General features: G+C 39.9%; 1 protein-coding gene across 8 annotated transcripts in view; it reads left to right on the top strand.

The window, feature by feature from the left end:
* EHBP1 (EH domain binding protein 1) overlaps positions 1-14,159 on the top strand; it is a 206,559-nt gene that overhangs the window by 24,290 nt on the left and 168,110 nt on the right. For all 8 annotated transcript variants that reach the window (XM_030946204.1, XM_030946198.1, XM_030946201.1 and 5 more), the window contains exons 3-4: positions 4,230-4,287; positions 12,899-12,994. In XM_030946204.1, the coding sequence (XP_030802064.1) occupies positions 4,230-4,287; positions 12,899-12,994 (154 nt within the window). The remainder of the gene's footprint in view (positions 1-4,229; positions 4,288-12,898; positions 12,995-14,159) is intronic.

Below are 14,159 nucleotides of genomic sequence, written 5' to 3'. Positions count from 1 at the left end.
AAGTAATTATTTTTATCCTTCAATAGGTGCATCTGCATGCTATTGTGCTAACACTGCTGCTTCTCTTATTAATTATACTCTTTTAAGCTTGCTTCACAAGAGTAATCTAGCAGCCCATACTAATTAATGCAGTTCAAATCAAACATGGTAAAAATAAAACAGCTCAGCTGAAAAAGAAAGAAAAGGAGAGGGGAAGACAAAACCCAACACTTAGGCAGTTTGATGCCAAAACAAACATGCAAGGCTGTACCATGTGAGGTACATACAGAAAAGGTACCTTCCACATTTCAGGTATTTAACAATTATTGAGTGTTGGGAAATGTAGTGGTACCTTTCTACTAAGAAATCCTGTTACCTGCTTTCCCACCCTTCACCAAAAGGTTGTTAATCATTGGTTTTGCTGTTGGCTTCAGTGGTCTGAATTAAAGTTAAGTGCTTTGCAGTTCTTTCCAACAGCAGATTCTAACCCCAAGACTTCTATAGCTTTTTGTCATTGAACAGTAAATTTAGTGGAGAAATATGTCTAATATGTTATCAGCTTCTGCTCAAAGGTTTACAAAACAAGAGTTCACAGGAGACTGATACCTTTCATGTCCTTCTTTTACAAGTGATGTTTGGAGAGTTCTGTAATCAAAATATTGTGCCAAACACTTCCTAGAATGGTCAGACCAACCTGCAGAAGACCTTGAATCTTGTGCAACTGCCTTTCAATCAGTAAAATTTGTAGTGTATGAGGTGCTGATCAGATGACAGCTTTTTCCAATATGCAGAATGTTTTTATTACATTGTTTAATAGCTGTGGATATGGCAAAGTTTGATTCCAGTATTTATCTTTTTTTTTTTAAATTGGTTGTTTCAGTGGAAAAATGGAATGTACCAAAACCATTGCTTCCATCTAATAGGAAAAGTAGGCTTGGTTTTGAATTAAAAGTGTTTTATAAATCTGTATTTTGGATCCCATTTTAGTTATTTAGTATGCTGGGCAGAGATGAATCTCTTTTTCTGAGCCACAAACTTTGAAATCAATCTTCCCTGCTTCTTTGCTAAGTTTCACTTGTAAATAAGAAGTTTACTACTATGAATTGCCTTTCTTCAGGAATAGTTTCTTTGTGAACCACACAATAACAAGTAAAAACCAAATACAGGTTTATGGTAAGTTTTATCAAATACGATCTTTTGGACCCAGCTGGATCCTTCAACCCCTGCCACTGGGTCCATGCTCTTCCCACTGGCAATCCCTGATGTCCCAGTGCTGGCTTCCTTCGGCTCCTCTTCCCAGGGAAGTGCTGCTGCTTTGTGGGAAGTGCCCAGCACCCCCGAGGCAATGGTGGCAGGTTGCAGTACAGTATTAAACACTGCTGCTGAAAGGTCAGCGGTGTTGAATTGATAGATGGATGCAGTTACTTAGTGGGGAAATGTAGCGTCCAGCTAAAGGCTTGTTTTCTTCCTCTGCTCCAAATCCATTCTCTTAAGGTAAGCAGTATGTTATTCCTTGCTTTAGGCATACTGGCATTGCTGGATAAGTGACTGACTAAAAGCTGCTGGGTTTAAAGAAATGAGAAATGTCATTTGTGCAGCACAGGAAATAATTTTTTTTTTTTATTGCTGACCATTAGCATTTGTTCAGCTTGCAGCATTGTGGATTTTATATTTGGAATGATATCCAAGTTCAATAAGTAAACTCATAAAGGATACTAAAACTGGTCTCCAGACTAATTCTTCAGAGGTGATTTTGTTTGCTTTGGTTATTGACTAATGAGCATCTGAGGTTTATGATGTTAAAGGAGGGGAGAAGTCTGAAGTAGGAAATATTACCTAATGCTTTCAATTAGCAATGTGCATTATGTGATATTAGCCACTTCCTAGCACTGAGATATCATTAATAACCTTGAATGCAAAATTGCTGATTCAAATATGAGCTGGGCTTTTTCTTCTAGAAGTATATTGCCATAGGAGAGTGAGGAACAGATTGTGGGAGGAAAGGTTGCTCTTGGTTTTGTTCGTCAAACAGTTCTATGAACTTGTTTCAGAATTGTTGGATTTGTGACTTCCTTGAAGAAAATCCCTTAGAAGAACTTCTGTGCTTTTTGTTAGGTTTCATGTGGTGTACAGAGAGGGAACACTCGTCCTTTGGGATATTTTCTTCTCTTCTTATCCCATCGCATTCCATTTTGCTAAATTTTCCATATTGTGGTGACCTTCCTTCCTTGTTTTTTTTTTTTGTTTTGTTTGGTTTTGTTGTTGTTGTTGTTCTTTTGTTTTTGTTTTGGTGGGGGTTTTTTTGGGTTTTGTTGTGGTGTGGTTTTTTTTTTAGTAAAGTACCTCTGGATGTGAATTTCTCTCATACTTGAAGCTGGAGGAGCAAATTGTGCTCAGTACTTTACAAAATAAATATATTAGTGAGAGAAGCGAGAGGAGCAAATGCTTCTCCTGCTTGTCTATCAGCATGGCTTGGTCCTCTCAGCCTGAATTAAAACTTTAATTGGCTTTTTCATGTTTGTGCATTTCTGTATATTCCTGGCAGAGGGAGTTCCTCAGGACTGGGAAATGTTGCTGGTGTGGGTTTGGACTGCTTTGCTTAGGGGTGTGTTGTTTTTCCCTGGTGGCACGAACACAGTTCCCATCAAATGGGAACCCACCACCAAGTCATCAAAGAGCTTTGAAGTCCGACAGGATGAGTGAATTTACACTTTAAAATACTGATTATTTCACTTCTAATTAAAAAAAAAAACCCAAAATTTTGTGTCCTCATTACCTTTGCAGGATCTGCCTGTAGCTCAGTTTCTTGGGAGAGCTTTAGTTCTGGTACGGTTTAAATGTGAATCATGGGTGAGGTATTTCTTTTATTGTAATGTGCAGAAATTACCATCAGCTCAATGGAAAAGTATGTTTGAAAGGAAATATGGCCAGCACTTCAGTGCCGAAAATGATTATTAAACCAGTTGGGGTTTCATTTGAAAAGTTAGTTATTAAGTAGATAGTCTGCCTGCGATGAAACAGCAGTGGGAACACTGCCTTTACTCAGAATATTTGTGTGGGGGATTTTGGGTGCATTTTTAATAATGATTTGAATGTATTGTGTCTTGACTTTTTCTTGGCTACACCCATTTCCCCCCACTCTATTTTGTTTTGCTGTTGGTTTTAGAAATGCAAGGATTATTACACTAGTGTCTCAAAAATCTGAGTAGCAATTTTTTTCCAGGCAGAGTTGCACATACAGGTTTAATGTTTTTAAGTGGAGATGTGTACTCCATTGAAAATCCTTTGTGGGTGGATTTGCAGCTGGGCTTCATGATGGAATCCAGGTAATCAGCCAGAAAACAAAGCTGGAAGGGTGTCAGGAGTCTGCACAGGAGGGTTATAGGTCTGGAAGTGGGACCAGAAGTGTGGTCATCATACAATGGGAAGTGTCTCATGGGGGGAGGATGGGAAGTCTGGAAGTTAAGTCAGTGTCAAAAATCACTCAGACATAACTGTAAAACCAATAAGGTAGATATAATAAGGCTAAACTGTTAACCAATAAATAACTCCTAAGAAATTTGAAGAGAAAATAATTTGTACTGGAAGGGTTGTTTATTGAGGTTTCCATCTACATTCATTGCAAATCTCAAATAAACAATTGCTTGGGAAACCACACTGATTTTCAGTATGTTTGGCCTTTGGAGTATAAGTTGAGGAAGTGCTGATTTACCTGTCATGGTCCAAGGAGATTTTGTGGAGTAATACAGGACTTGATTCTCTTGTTCTTTGTGTTATTCAAGTAGAAAAATAATCCTTTGTGTAAGAAAAAGTGAAATTACCTGCTTTCTTTGCTACTTAGATGTAACTTTTCAATATATCTGCACAGAAATTAAAGCTAGAATTTGCATTAATGTTTATTTTTGGTACTGGAATGTTTCCAAGGTGTCTATGAGTCTGGATCCTGTTCCCTGCCCCATGGAAGAGTTTCTGCTCACATGTGCTGCTGGCTCTGGGGAAACATCCACAGGCAAGGAGAGCAGGAGGATAATGATGACATTACTGGGTGGACTGGAGGACACCTGTCTCTATAAATACACATTATTTTTCCTGTTAAATGACTGATGCTGAGAGTGGTTTTTAGATGAGCTATTTTTAAGAGAGCATGTTGTCCACTAAGGATGTCATTACGTATTGCAAGAGTTCTAATATAAACTGTTTACATATTGATCTTGTTGTATATTAAGCTGTTTTTTCCTTATCTTCAACAGGCAGCCAGATAAACTAGTGGTGGTTTGGACAAGAAGAAGCAGAAGAAAATCCTCTAAGGTTAGTTGATTCCTTAGTAAGTCCCAACTTGAGTGACAAACAGGGTCAGTGGTTTGAAGGACTGTTTTTCTAAATGTGGGGAGCAGCCAAATAAATAAATGAGAAATATTTTAGTTGTTGACTTTTCTTTTTAATTCAGTTTATCCATAAAGTTCAGAATAAACTGCTGTTGATGTCAGTGCTAATTTATGGGAACTCTTAACTCTGATTTCAGCTTTGGTTATTTGTTTAGCAGAACTGTATCACTGTCAGTTCAATTCAGTTATTAATTGCTACAGCTAATTAGAAAGGAGAATTGGTTTCTCTACTAGAAGTGTATTAAAAAAAAGCCCCAACTAATTAAAAAATAGTAATAAAGAATCTGACATCCCTGCAATAGGCAGATAAAGCCTGAATAAGAGGCTATTTCACAACCTGAAATGCTGCAAATAAAAAAGAATAAAAGCAGGGTCTTTCAGCCCAGCAGTGTGTCTTTGAAGTGAGTATTTACATCTTCTACAAACACTGTGGGCAAACCTGTAAATTTGTGTTTCATGACTAATAACTTGGTAGCCTGAGGAATGGGAAGCTCTGAGAGAAGTCTCTCCAGTGTCTGGACACTGATAAAGTTTGTCTTTCATGGGGACAGGAGTGTATGCTGTTTTCCTCCCTTCCCAGGAGCATCTCCTCTTCTCTTTGAGATCATTTGGTCTTACTTGCTCATTCCCTCATTGCCTTTCCCCATGCTGTGGCCTGTTAGCCTCGTTGGATTTATGGCAAATGATCTTGTCAGAGAGGAAATTTTGGAAGTTATAATAATTCTTTGACACTTCATAAAAAAATGATGGTATAAACTTCTTTTTTATTTATGTACTTGTATAATGCAAAATGATGTTTCAAAGAACTCTGTAATAGTGGAAAGAGGGCATTCATGATAGAGAAGAGATCTTGAAATAATTGTGCTGAAGAACTTAAATATTTATAAAATATGATACACAGTTTCCTACCCTGCTCAGGAGAGGTTTTGGGTATATATTTTACTGATACTCCTCTTTTTCTGACCTTTTTTTCTGATTGTTATGCATATTTGTTGTATTTTGTCTTTTAACTTGAGGTATAAACTATTCTAGGCTGTTTTAGGTAAAGACTGGTTCCTGACTGCACAACTAAATGTCTGCATCCAAAATTCTGCTTCAGGTTATGAAAACCCAAAGGTGTTACCTGATGAGTAAACAAGGGTGTGAGCTCAGTCTGGTACCTGTTCCTGTTCCATACTCTTCAGCAAAGCCAGCCAGACTATTCCTGTTTCACTGAAACATCAACTAAGTCAAGTTCCTTTGAATTTATAGCACAGTGTGTGACGGACAGTAAGTGCTGATGTCACTAACTGATGTCTGATGTGGCTCACCCTATGACAACTTCTCTGTATTAATTCATTTAATTTCTGTTGCACAGAGAGGTAAAAGTTATATCAAACAGTAAGTGCAATGCTTACACAAGCTTTGTAACCCTGAAAAGATTGGTGAAAAACAAAGTATTTGTCATAAATGACTGCTTTGTTGGGGTTCAGAATACGTTCAGAAAGAGAAACTGTAACAGAAATCCAGCATGGCTTTGTGAACTGATGGGTTTCTGCCTGTCATTTTATAGAATCCAAATGACAGCATTTCCCTGAGGCAACAGGATTTTCTGGCATTAGCTTAGCCTTTTGGGCTTGAAGGTTTTTTTCAGCTGGGCCATAAAGTTCCATGATATGTCCTCATTTTTGGTCACCAGGCAGTAGAAGCAACTCTTGGATAAACTGGCCGATTTAAACCTGAGACTCAGAAGAGTCTTTGGCTGACTAAGTCATGTTTAGTAAGATCCCACAAAGGTTCTCAAAGAGGCTGAGTGGCCCTGAAACCTGGGCAGAGCATAGAGTTAATTTTAAAGCTTTGGTAGTTGATGTGACTTGAACTGTTTGGGTCAAAAACTGTAGATCAATAAATGTTCTTGATCTCTTAGTCATCCTGCCAGTAAAATACTTTATTCAACATACTTGTTTCATCTAATTGATTTATTGGAAGCAAGTCAAATGAATATTTCCTCTTATTTTATTTTTGGTGGACACTGGGTTCAATGAGTACAAAGCATTAATAATTGTCTGTTTTTCAGCTTCTTGAGAGGGAGGAAGGGAGGGATGAGGTTTTACCTTACTGTAAAGATCTTGTGAAGAGTTTTTTGGAGGTTATGTTTTCTGAACTTTTCAGATCATTAATGAGGCATATCACCAGCAGATAGTTCACAAGCTCACAAACATGGCCCTTTGGATGCTCTCCAGTAGCTCTGTGTCTCTTTTGTACAAAAGATATATTAAGCAAAAATGTCATGCAAGTGGAAGATGGAGCTCTGGATGAGCACTGGGATGCCTGCTCAAACTGATACAATTTTAAAATGCCATTGAGCTGAAAGCTGAGTTCTTGATGTCCTTTGAAGCCGTTGTTTTTGTGGGTTTCCATGATTTTCATATGCTTCCTGTCCCATATGCTCTTTTTCCAAATAAGCTACAGTGGTTCCTTTATTAAAAGAAATAATAAGAGGCATTATGTGCAGGAGTCTGATTATTTTTCTTCTTACTGTGGGAAACATAGAATAGGAGCTGTAGATATGTTTAATTACAGTAAGTTTCAAAGTGTTGCAAATGAAAAGCAAACACTCATTTTGAAAGAGCATATAAATAGCAGTCTGAGGGGTGGATGGATACAAGACCATAAATACATCCAGCAGTTACTGACCTTAATGCAGATTTAAGTTACTTACAGTTCTATTTTGGGCCCTGCTCTGCATGGGCAAGTGTAATTTCAATATATTTCATGAGATGTGTCAGGACAAGGTGGCTCTGTGTGGTTGGGCATCTCCACTGTGTGTGCCAGAAGTTTACATAAAATGGTGATTTGCAGTTTTGCTGTGCTTGGCAGAATTGCTGTGCAGTCCTAGAACCAAAATGAACTTTCAGTTTGGGGAGGATGGGAGTCACCTGTCTGTTGGTGGAAATGCTGTCTGTTTGCAAAATCAGGTGCACTCTTCAAGCTTTATTTAGATGATACTGTTCAGCATCCATGGTTTACAGAAGGTGCAGCTTGTAGCTGTGGACAGATTTAACTCTTTTTCAGTACCCTGGCACACTGGAAAGTTGCCTGCCCAGGTTTTCAAGTCCTGGGCTTTTGGATCTGTCTCTCTCTCTCTCTTTTTTTTAAAATTTTTTTATTTTCTTTTTTTTTTGAGTGGTGGAAGAATGTCTTTGTTCTAGTGTAGAGCAAGGGAAAAACGTGTTGAAAATACAATTACCTTCATTTCACTGTGATGCTCTCAAATTTCCAGGCTTTGAACTAAAAAATTTCGATTTGAAAACAGATGTTGCCGTAATGTCAAGGAGGTACTTTCTACTATTCCTGTGAACATGCAGAGGCTTATGGTTGAATTATACACCTCTGAAAAATCAAATTTGCACTTGCTTCTGAGAGCCTGACAGAATTATTCTTCAAAGATTCTTTTTGTATCAAAGCTGAAAGAAGGGGCCTTGCCTGTGATTTCAGCACTTCTCTTGCAGGTTTATCAAAGACGTTTAAGCACAAAGGAGAAGGAACAATGCTGAGAAAAGGGAAAGAACTTGGGCAGTGAGAAGTAAGAGCCAAGAGAGGCAAAGGGGCAGGGAGAAAAGGAGTCTCTTGTACTCAACAGCAGCCTGGCCAGCATTTTCCCAAGGTTCTGCCATCAATACAGCAGCAGCTGGGTTACCTGTTTTGCTGGTTTTGGCAATCTGTTGCTTTTTCTGACTGCTTTATTGCCCAGTGCCAGCCCTGCGTGTCCCTGCTGGGCTGGAGTTCCAAAGATGTGTTGTGACCCTGATATGCTGATGACTGTCTGGGACCAGCACAGTTCAATAATGTCACTCCTGGAGCTTCTCAGTTTTTTAGTGAAGTTATTTACAAGATCATGCTGTGATTGTAATCCCTGACTGTGAACTGGAGGTCATTAATATTCTTTTTATTTTTTCCTGGGAGTCCCACAAAGTTGACTTGTGGTGACATTCTCAGGTGCAGTGATGATTGTCTCAGAAAATGTTGAGAAAAATAACTCTGCATTCAGGCTTTTTTGTTTGTCTGGGCTTTGATTTTTTATTTGGTTGGTTGTTTTTCTTTTCTAATAAGAAACCCTATAGATGATGTGAGAAACTGATTGAAGACACAGGGAAGAGGCTCTTTATCTGAGAATCATCATCTACTGTGGATGGTGAATAAGGCAAGATCTGGTGAACCAAATAGAATGATTCATGTATTTAATACATGATGTATTCATAATGTATGTCATGAATGTGTGTGTTTGAAATCAAACTTGAAGATGTAGCCCAGTCCTAGAGAAGCTGTGGTGGAGATGAGTTTTTGCTGGTTCCCCAAGCTTAGCAGTGTTTCTGAGCTTTGTAGCAGTACCACACATGTGCACAGTGACAGTTGTAACGCGTGTGCCTGCTGGTGAATTGAGACATTCATGGGAATGTGGGAATCCCTTGGTTTCCTTGTCTGCTCTAAGAGGGCACTGACAGCAGTGTGTTGAACAAAGACTGCCTGGAGTTTCCAGGGCTTTGAACTTCCTTCTTTGGCACGTGCTGGGTTTTTTGGACAGCATCCCAAGGCATGAGTGTGACTGGAGCGTTGTTCTGGTGCCCAGCCTTTTTAACTGGTGAGCCAAGCACAGGGATTTCAAGATGATCATGGGAGGGATGCAAGCTGTAGTCTGGAGTATGGCCTTTAATTTGTCTCCCTTTGTGACACTGAACTGAGTTACAGAAGAACAAGAAGAAGCCATTCACAAACTGCTGGTTTCCTCTGGTGTGAGGGAACTGGCAGCTTTTCCCAGTCCATTCTTTTTCCAGTAGGTCCATTAACAGCCATAGACAGCTCTGGCTGTCTTGGATGGTGGATGACTTTCATGGGATGCATCACATGGAGCAAATCCTTGGTGTTCCAATGTTCCAAAGCCACACTCCTGGCATGGAGGCACCAGATGAAAGATCTGGCTGCTTAATGTCAGCTCTTCCTCTTGAGTTCTTTTTTTTTTTTTTTTTTTTTCCCCTTTTTTTCCTGTCTAAGTGTTCTGCCTGGATAACACTGAAGAAGAGGGATTATCCTTACAAGCTGAGCTGCCCTAAGCACTGCTGGAGCCAGTTGAGCTCCTGCTTGCTTCTTGTGCCCTGAACAGCCTGTCACACGGACAAGTAGCAGAGCTGGCCTGATCACAGGCAACTGGCAAAAAATTTATAAGGAAAAGAAAATCAGCAGTTTGCTGGCTCACAATAAAGCCACTTTTATGGCTGCAGGTGAGGAATAATCGTGGGTCTGTTTCAGATGAGTTTTGCTTTTCAAACCCAATATTGACAGCTTGGCAATAAGAACATATTTTTTATACATAAATATAAACTGTTCCATAATTCACAGCAGGCTCAAAATATTATGGTCAACTCTAGCATCTTACAGAAAAGTAACATGAAATTATCCTGCACAACAGGATGAGGCAAAGTGGAAGTGAAGAAAGCAGAAAAGAGATGAAGCATCTGAAATTGCGAGCTCCTGAAATAATGTAATGTCAAGTCTGTCATTCCAGTTCAAGCAACGCAAAACAGCAGTGATATTCACATCACAGGTGGTGGATTGCAAAGCTGGCTGCCTGGATTGGAACTGTTGTTTTAAAGAGAAAAATGGACAGCCTGAAGTGCTTGTGCAAGTTCTGTAGGCTCATCCACTGCCTTTCTTTAAGAGATTTCCTCCTCTCCCAGTCATCAGTTTTGTGCCAGAGCAATGCCGTAGGTTGGACAATGTCATTCACAGCCCTACTCTATTTATAGGATATTTCAGCAGCCCATCCTGTAGCTCCTGTTTCCAGATTTAAAAGAGCTTTCATGCTATGTTGTTTTCTCTCATGTTCTACTGGCAGAAAAAATGAAGAGTTGCCTTTTGCTTTGAAATGAGGCAAAGCACTTCTGCTTCTCTTTCCAGACCATGGTTCCCATCCCTCAGGCCTGGAGACAAGTCAGGCAAGGGCAGGGCTGTGGGTGAGGCACCTGCTGCTGCAAGTCACTTCTGCTTAGCTGCCCTTGCCTTGACTTCCAAGACAAAAGGAGATGGCTGGTGAAGACCAGTAGCAAATGAAGAAGAAGTGGGTCTAAAGGCACAAGCACCTGATGGAAAATGGAGTTAAGGAGGGGATTAGGGTGGAAATGTATTGTGCAGCTGCAGCCCCTCGCCTTGGCTGAGCCCTGACAGCAAGTCCTTGTCACCTGCAGTGATGGCCTGATCCAGCTCCAAGTCAAGGTTTATAATTTGGGAGTTGAAAAGGTTTTTTGATATAGGCCAGATGTAACTTGAAGAGACTGTGGCATAGAGGTGCCTGGCATGAGAAATGTTGCATTAGAATAACACTCTGCATCTTAATTTTAAATTACTGTCATTTGCCAGCCCTCCGTGTTTCTCTGGATTTGCTTTCCCCTTTCCATTTCTCCTTCCCAACAACCCAGACAGTCCTTTTGATGTTATCTTTTACTGTCATGCTGTTTGTGTGATACAGTGTTTATTTTTCAAAGCCAGAGGAGGACTTGATAACATTCATGATCACAGAACAGCTTTGCTTTAAAAGCTCATTAGTTAGAACTTGTCTCCTGGTTGTTGCTTTCAGTGACAGAAAAACATCTATATCCCTGTGTGTTTATTGTGTCTCACTGACTTTCCTGGTGGAAGGAAATGCTGATAAAGGGCTTGAAGTGAAGTGTTGACTGCACCAGTGAATGCTCATTTTCTAGTTTTTTTTAATAGATGGAACAAGTGACCCTCAACTGAGCAGGCTGGCAGTGCCTGGACTTTAGACAGCAGAAGTTTGACATAATTTTCAGTATTGGCCAAACCCAGCAGGAAGGCACAGGTTTCAGACACATCATGAGCTTCAATTATTTTTGCGCAAACTGGTACCTGGAAAGAGGATGGAGTGCCCCTATGGAGGAGAGGTTATTGATTTTACAAGATGCTACCAGGGGACATGGCAGATGAGCTTGTGTCTGGACACTGCCTCGTGTCTGCTGAAGATCTCTGTGGGCAAGCTGGGAGAAATGCAGGGGGCTGTGGGTTCTGTGGGACAGACACACAAACTGCAGCTCCAGTGCCTGTGCTAGTAATGGCATCTACTGTGGTGTGTTTTGCTGCTCACAGAATACCTTTTGCTTGTAAAATATATGTTTTGTTTGTGTTATTTGTTGTTGTTTGCTCTGTTATTCAGAAAATACATCCAGGTCCTCTTTAGAATGACGAGATTAGACTGAAATTCATGGAGTAAAACCAGTAGAAATTGGCTTCTTTCAAGTTGCTCTTATTTTAAAATTCCCTTTTTTTAGAAGCTCCAAGTTGCTACTCTGCAAGCACGAAGCACAGACACTCACTGAAAAATCTGATCTAATTAGGCATCTTTGGGAGCTGGGGTTTCAGGCAGAACATCAAAGAGAAAAAAACTTGTGATAAAACCAAAGGAGAGCTGGCAACATTTGGCACTCCCTACTACAGTGGCAGAGAGCTGCTGCCTCTCTAGGGATGGAACTGCTTCTCCAGCTTTGTCTTTCCTGCTTTGGTACAGTAAAGTCATCCTTAAAGTTGCCCGGGTTACCTTAAGGTCCCAGAAAACGTGAGTCACAGGTCCTGCAAACCTTATTAAAGCAAAAATATGTTCTGATAGACAGCCTGAATCTGGAGTTCTGAGTGTTGGAAGGAGTATAAAATGCAATGAGTGATGCTCTAGAATTAAAGAAAAAAAAAGCCAAATTAATTGGCTTCAGGTAACAGTAAATAGATTGTACAGTCTTTCCTGATAAAACTTCCAGATGTTTCTGATAACACCCTGGCTCTGTAGCTGTCAATTCCAGCAGCATCCTTCCCTCATTTGTCTTATAGCATCACAAAATAGATTAGGTTGACCTTGGAAAAAAGCGTACTTATTCCAAACCAGAGCAGAAGTGCTCACACATGGTGTTTTCTAGGACTAGCTGTTAAAATGTAAACACAGGCCATGCACTAATCCAAACTGATGCTCAAAGGTAGACAGGTTCTCAGTCTATTTAACTGTTGGGGTTTTTGCTATGTTTTTTAGGTATAAGTACTCCAGCATATTAATTCTTAGGTAGCATTATAAATCATTGTTTTCACTTTTCTTTCCTCAAGTAAAATGTCTTGTTCCATTTATGTGGAAATGTGATTAGACCTGCACTATGTTTTGTACACAAAATAAAGCTCAGCTTGCTACAGAAGCTCTGACCCTACAGCCTTAATTTTTGCAAGGCTCTGAGTGTCCTGACCTGTGCTATGTAATACAAAAGCTGAGTTTAGGACCTTGTGAGGAACAGCTTTAGTTCAGTGGAAAAGACTGCTAATGGTCTGAGTTTCCTTACTGTCATTCTTAATTGTGTCCTTTGAAGTGTTCAGTAGAGTCATGGGTTTAGGGATGTGACCTTTTTGGAGTCAGTGATATGTTACTTTTACCTGCATGCCCTGGGTCCTGTGGGAGTCAAGACAGAACTTCTATAATGGGTTTAAACACCTGGGTCTTTTTGTTCCTTTAGGCACACAGCTGGCAGCCTGGAATCAAGAACCCATACCGTGGGTTGGTGGTGTGGCCTGTACCTGAAAATGTTGAAATTACTGTGACTCTCTTCAAGGTATGTTTTCTTTAAAGCATAATCTTTACTATTTCCTAAACAACACATGAAAAATTCTGTCTGGAAATGCCAGATTATAGTCACAAGGTCTAATCTTGCTGGTTTTATGTCATTAACTGCACAGCCTTATGTCCTCAGTTCAGATCTGGGTGAGAGGGATGGTCTGTTCCCTGCCAAAGCTGACTTCTGTAGTTTAGTTAACACACTGAAATACCCATTGAGCTGATTATGGTGAGGCATTGGCACAGAGTCCAGCACATGTGTAACTGTGCACGTAGTACATGTGTAAGGACTTGGCATGGCTTACAGCCTGGTAGCTTTCCTTTAAATACTGGAAGGGAGAAGTTGCCATAACACATTCATTTCTAGACTTCCTTGTTCAGTTTCAGGGTTTCAGTGCATGCTATTGGCTGCAACAGAATCCAGGCCCTCACTTCCCATTATTTAGAATGCTACACAAACATCATAGCACTGATGTGATTACAGCTGTAAGAGTGGATGTGCAGCATTTGAGTAGTACAGAGAATTATAAGATTTTACAGGGAAATTTTTTTATTTTTTGAATTGCATTTGTTCTACTAAAAAAACCCTTATTTGTGTGTCTGTGAAGCAGGAGGAAGAAGTGATAGTTATGCTAGAACTTATTTCCCAAATATCACTGGGCAAGACCCTTTCTGCATAAAGATAAATAATGCAGCTTTGCATGTGTGACAGTGTAGGAGGCTGAAGATTTCTGGGATTTTCATTCCATAGTTCCTCATTCTTTACTCTGGCACCTTCATCTACATTCTGGCTGTTCTTATTTCTAACTGCTCCCTTTGCAGCTTAGGGCAACAGTAACATACTTCTTTCTAATTAGTAGTATTTGTATTTCTTTGTCTTGGGGACTTTCCTGACCTTGGAGTTGGCTTCTGATTAGTGTTAGAATGGGAATTCATTACTTCGTTCATTAAACCTAAAAAAAGAAGGTTGTCTTCTCCCCCCTTTTTTTAAATTCCTGCCTTTGGGATTACACATGAGCACAAACTTCTCAGGTTGACAGTGATCATAAACTATCATAAACTTGTTTCTCTTCTTAGCAAACGTGTAGTCTTCAACTGAGATTTAAAAGTTCACTACCAAAAATTGTTTGCTTCGAGGGCCTCTACTTGGATGAAGAAACTTG

This window comes from Camarhynchus parvulus, chromosome 3 (genome assembly GCF_901933205.1).
Source record: "Camarhynchus parvulus chromosome 3, STF_HiC, whole genome shotgun sequence".
NCBI lineage: Eukaryota > Metazoa > Chordata > Aves > Passeriformes > Thraupidae > Camarhynchus > Camarhynchus parvulus.
The sequence above is the reverse complement of the archived record's forward strand: the minus strand, read 5'-3'. Positions and strand labels throughout refer to the sequence as shown.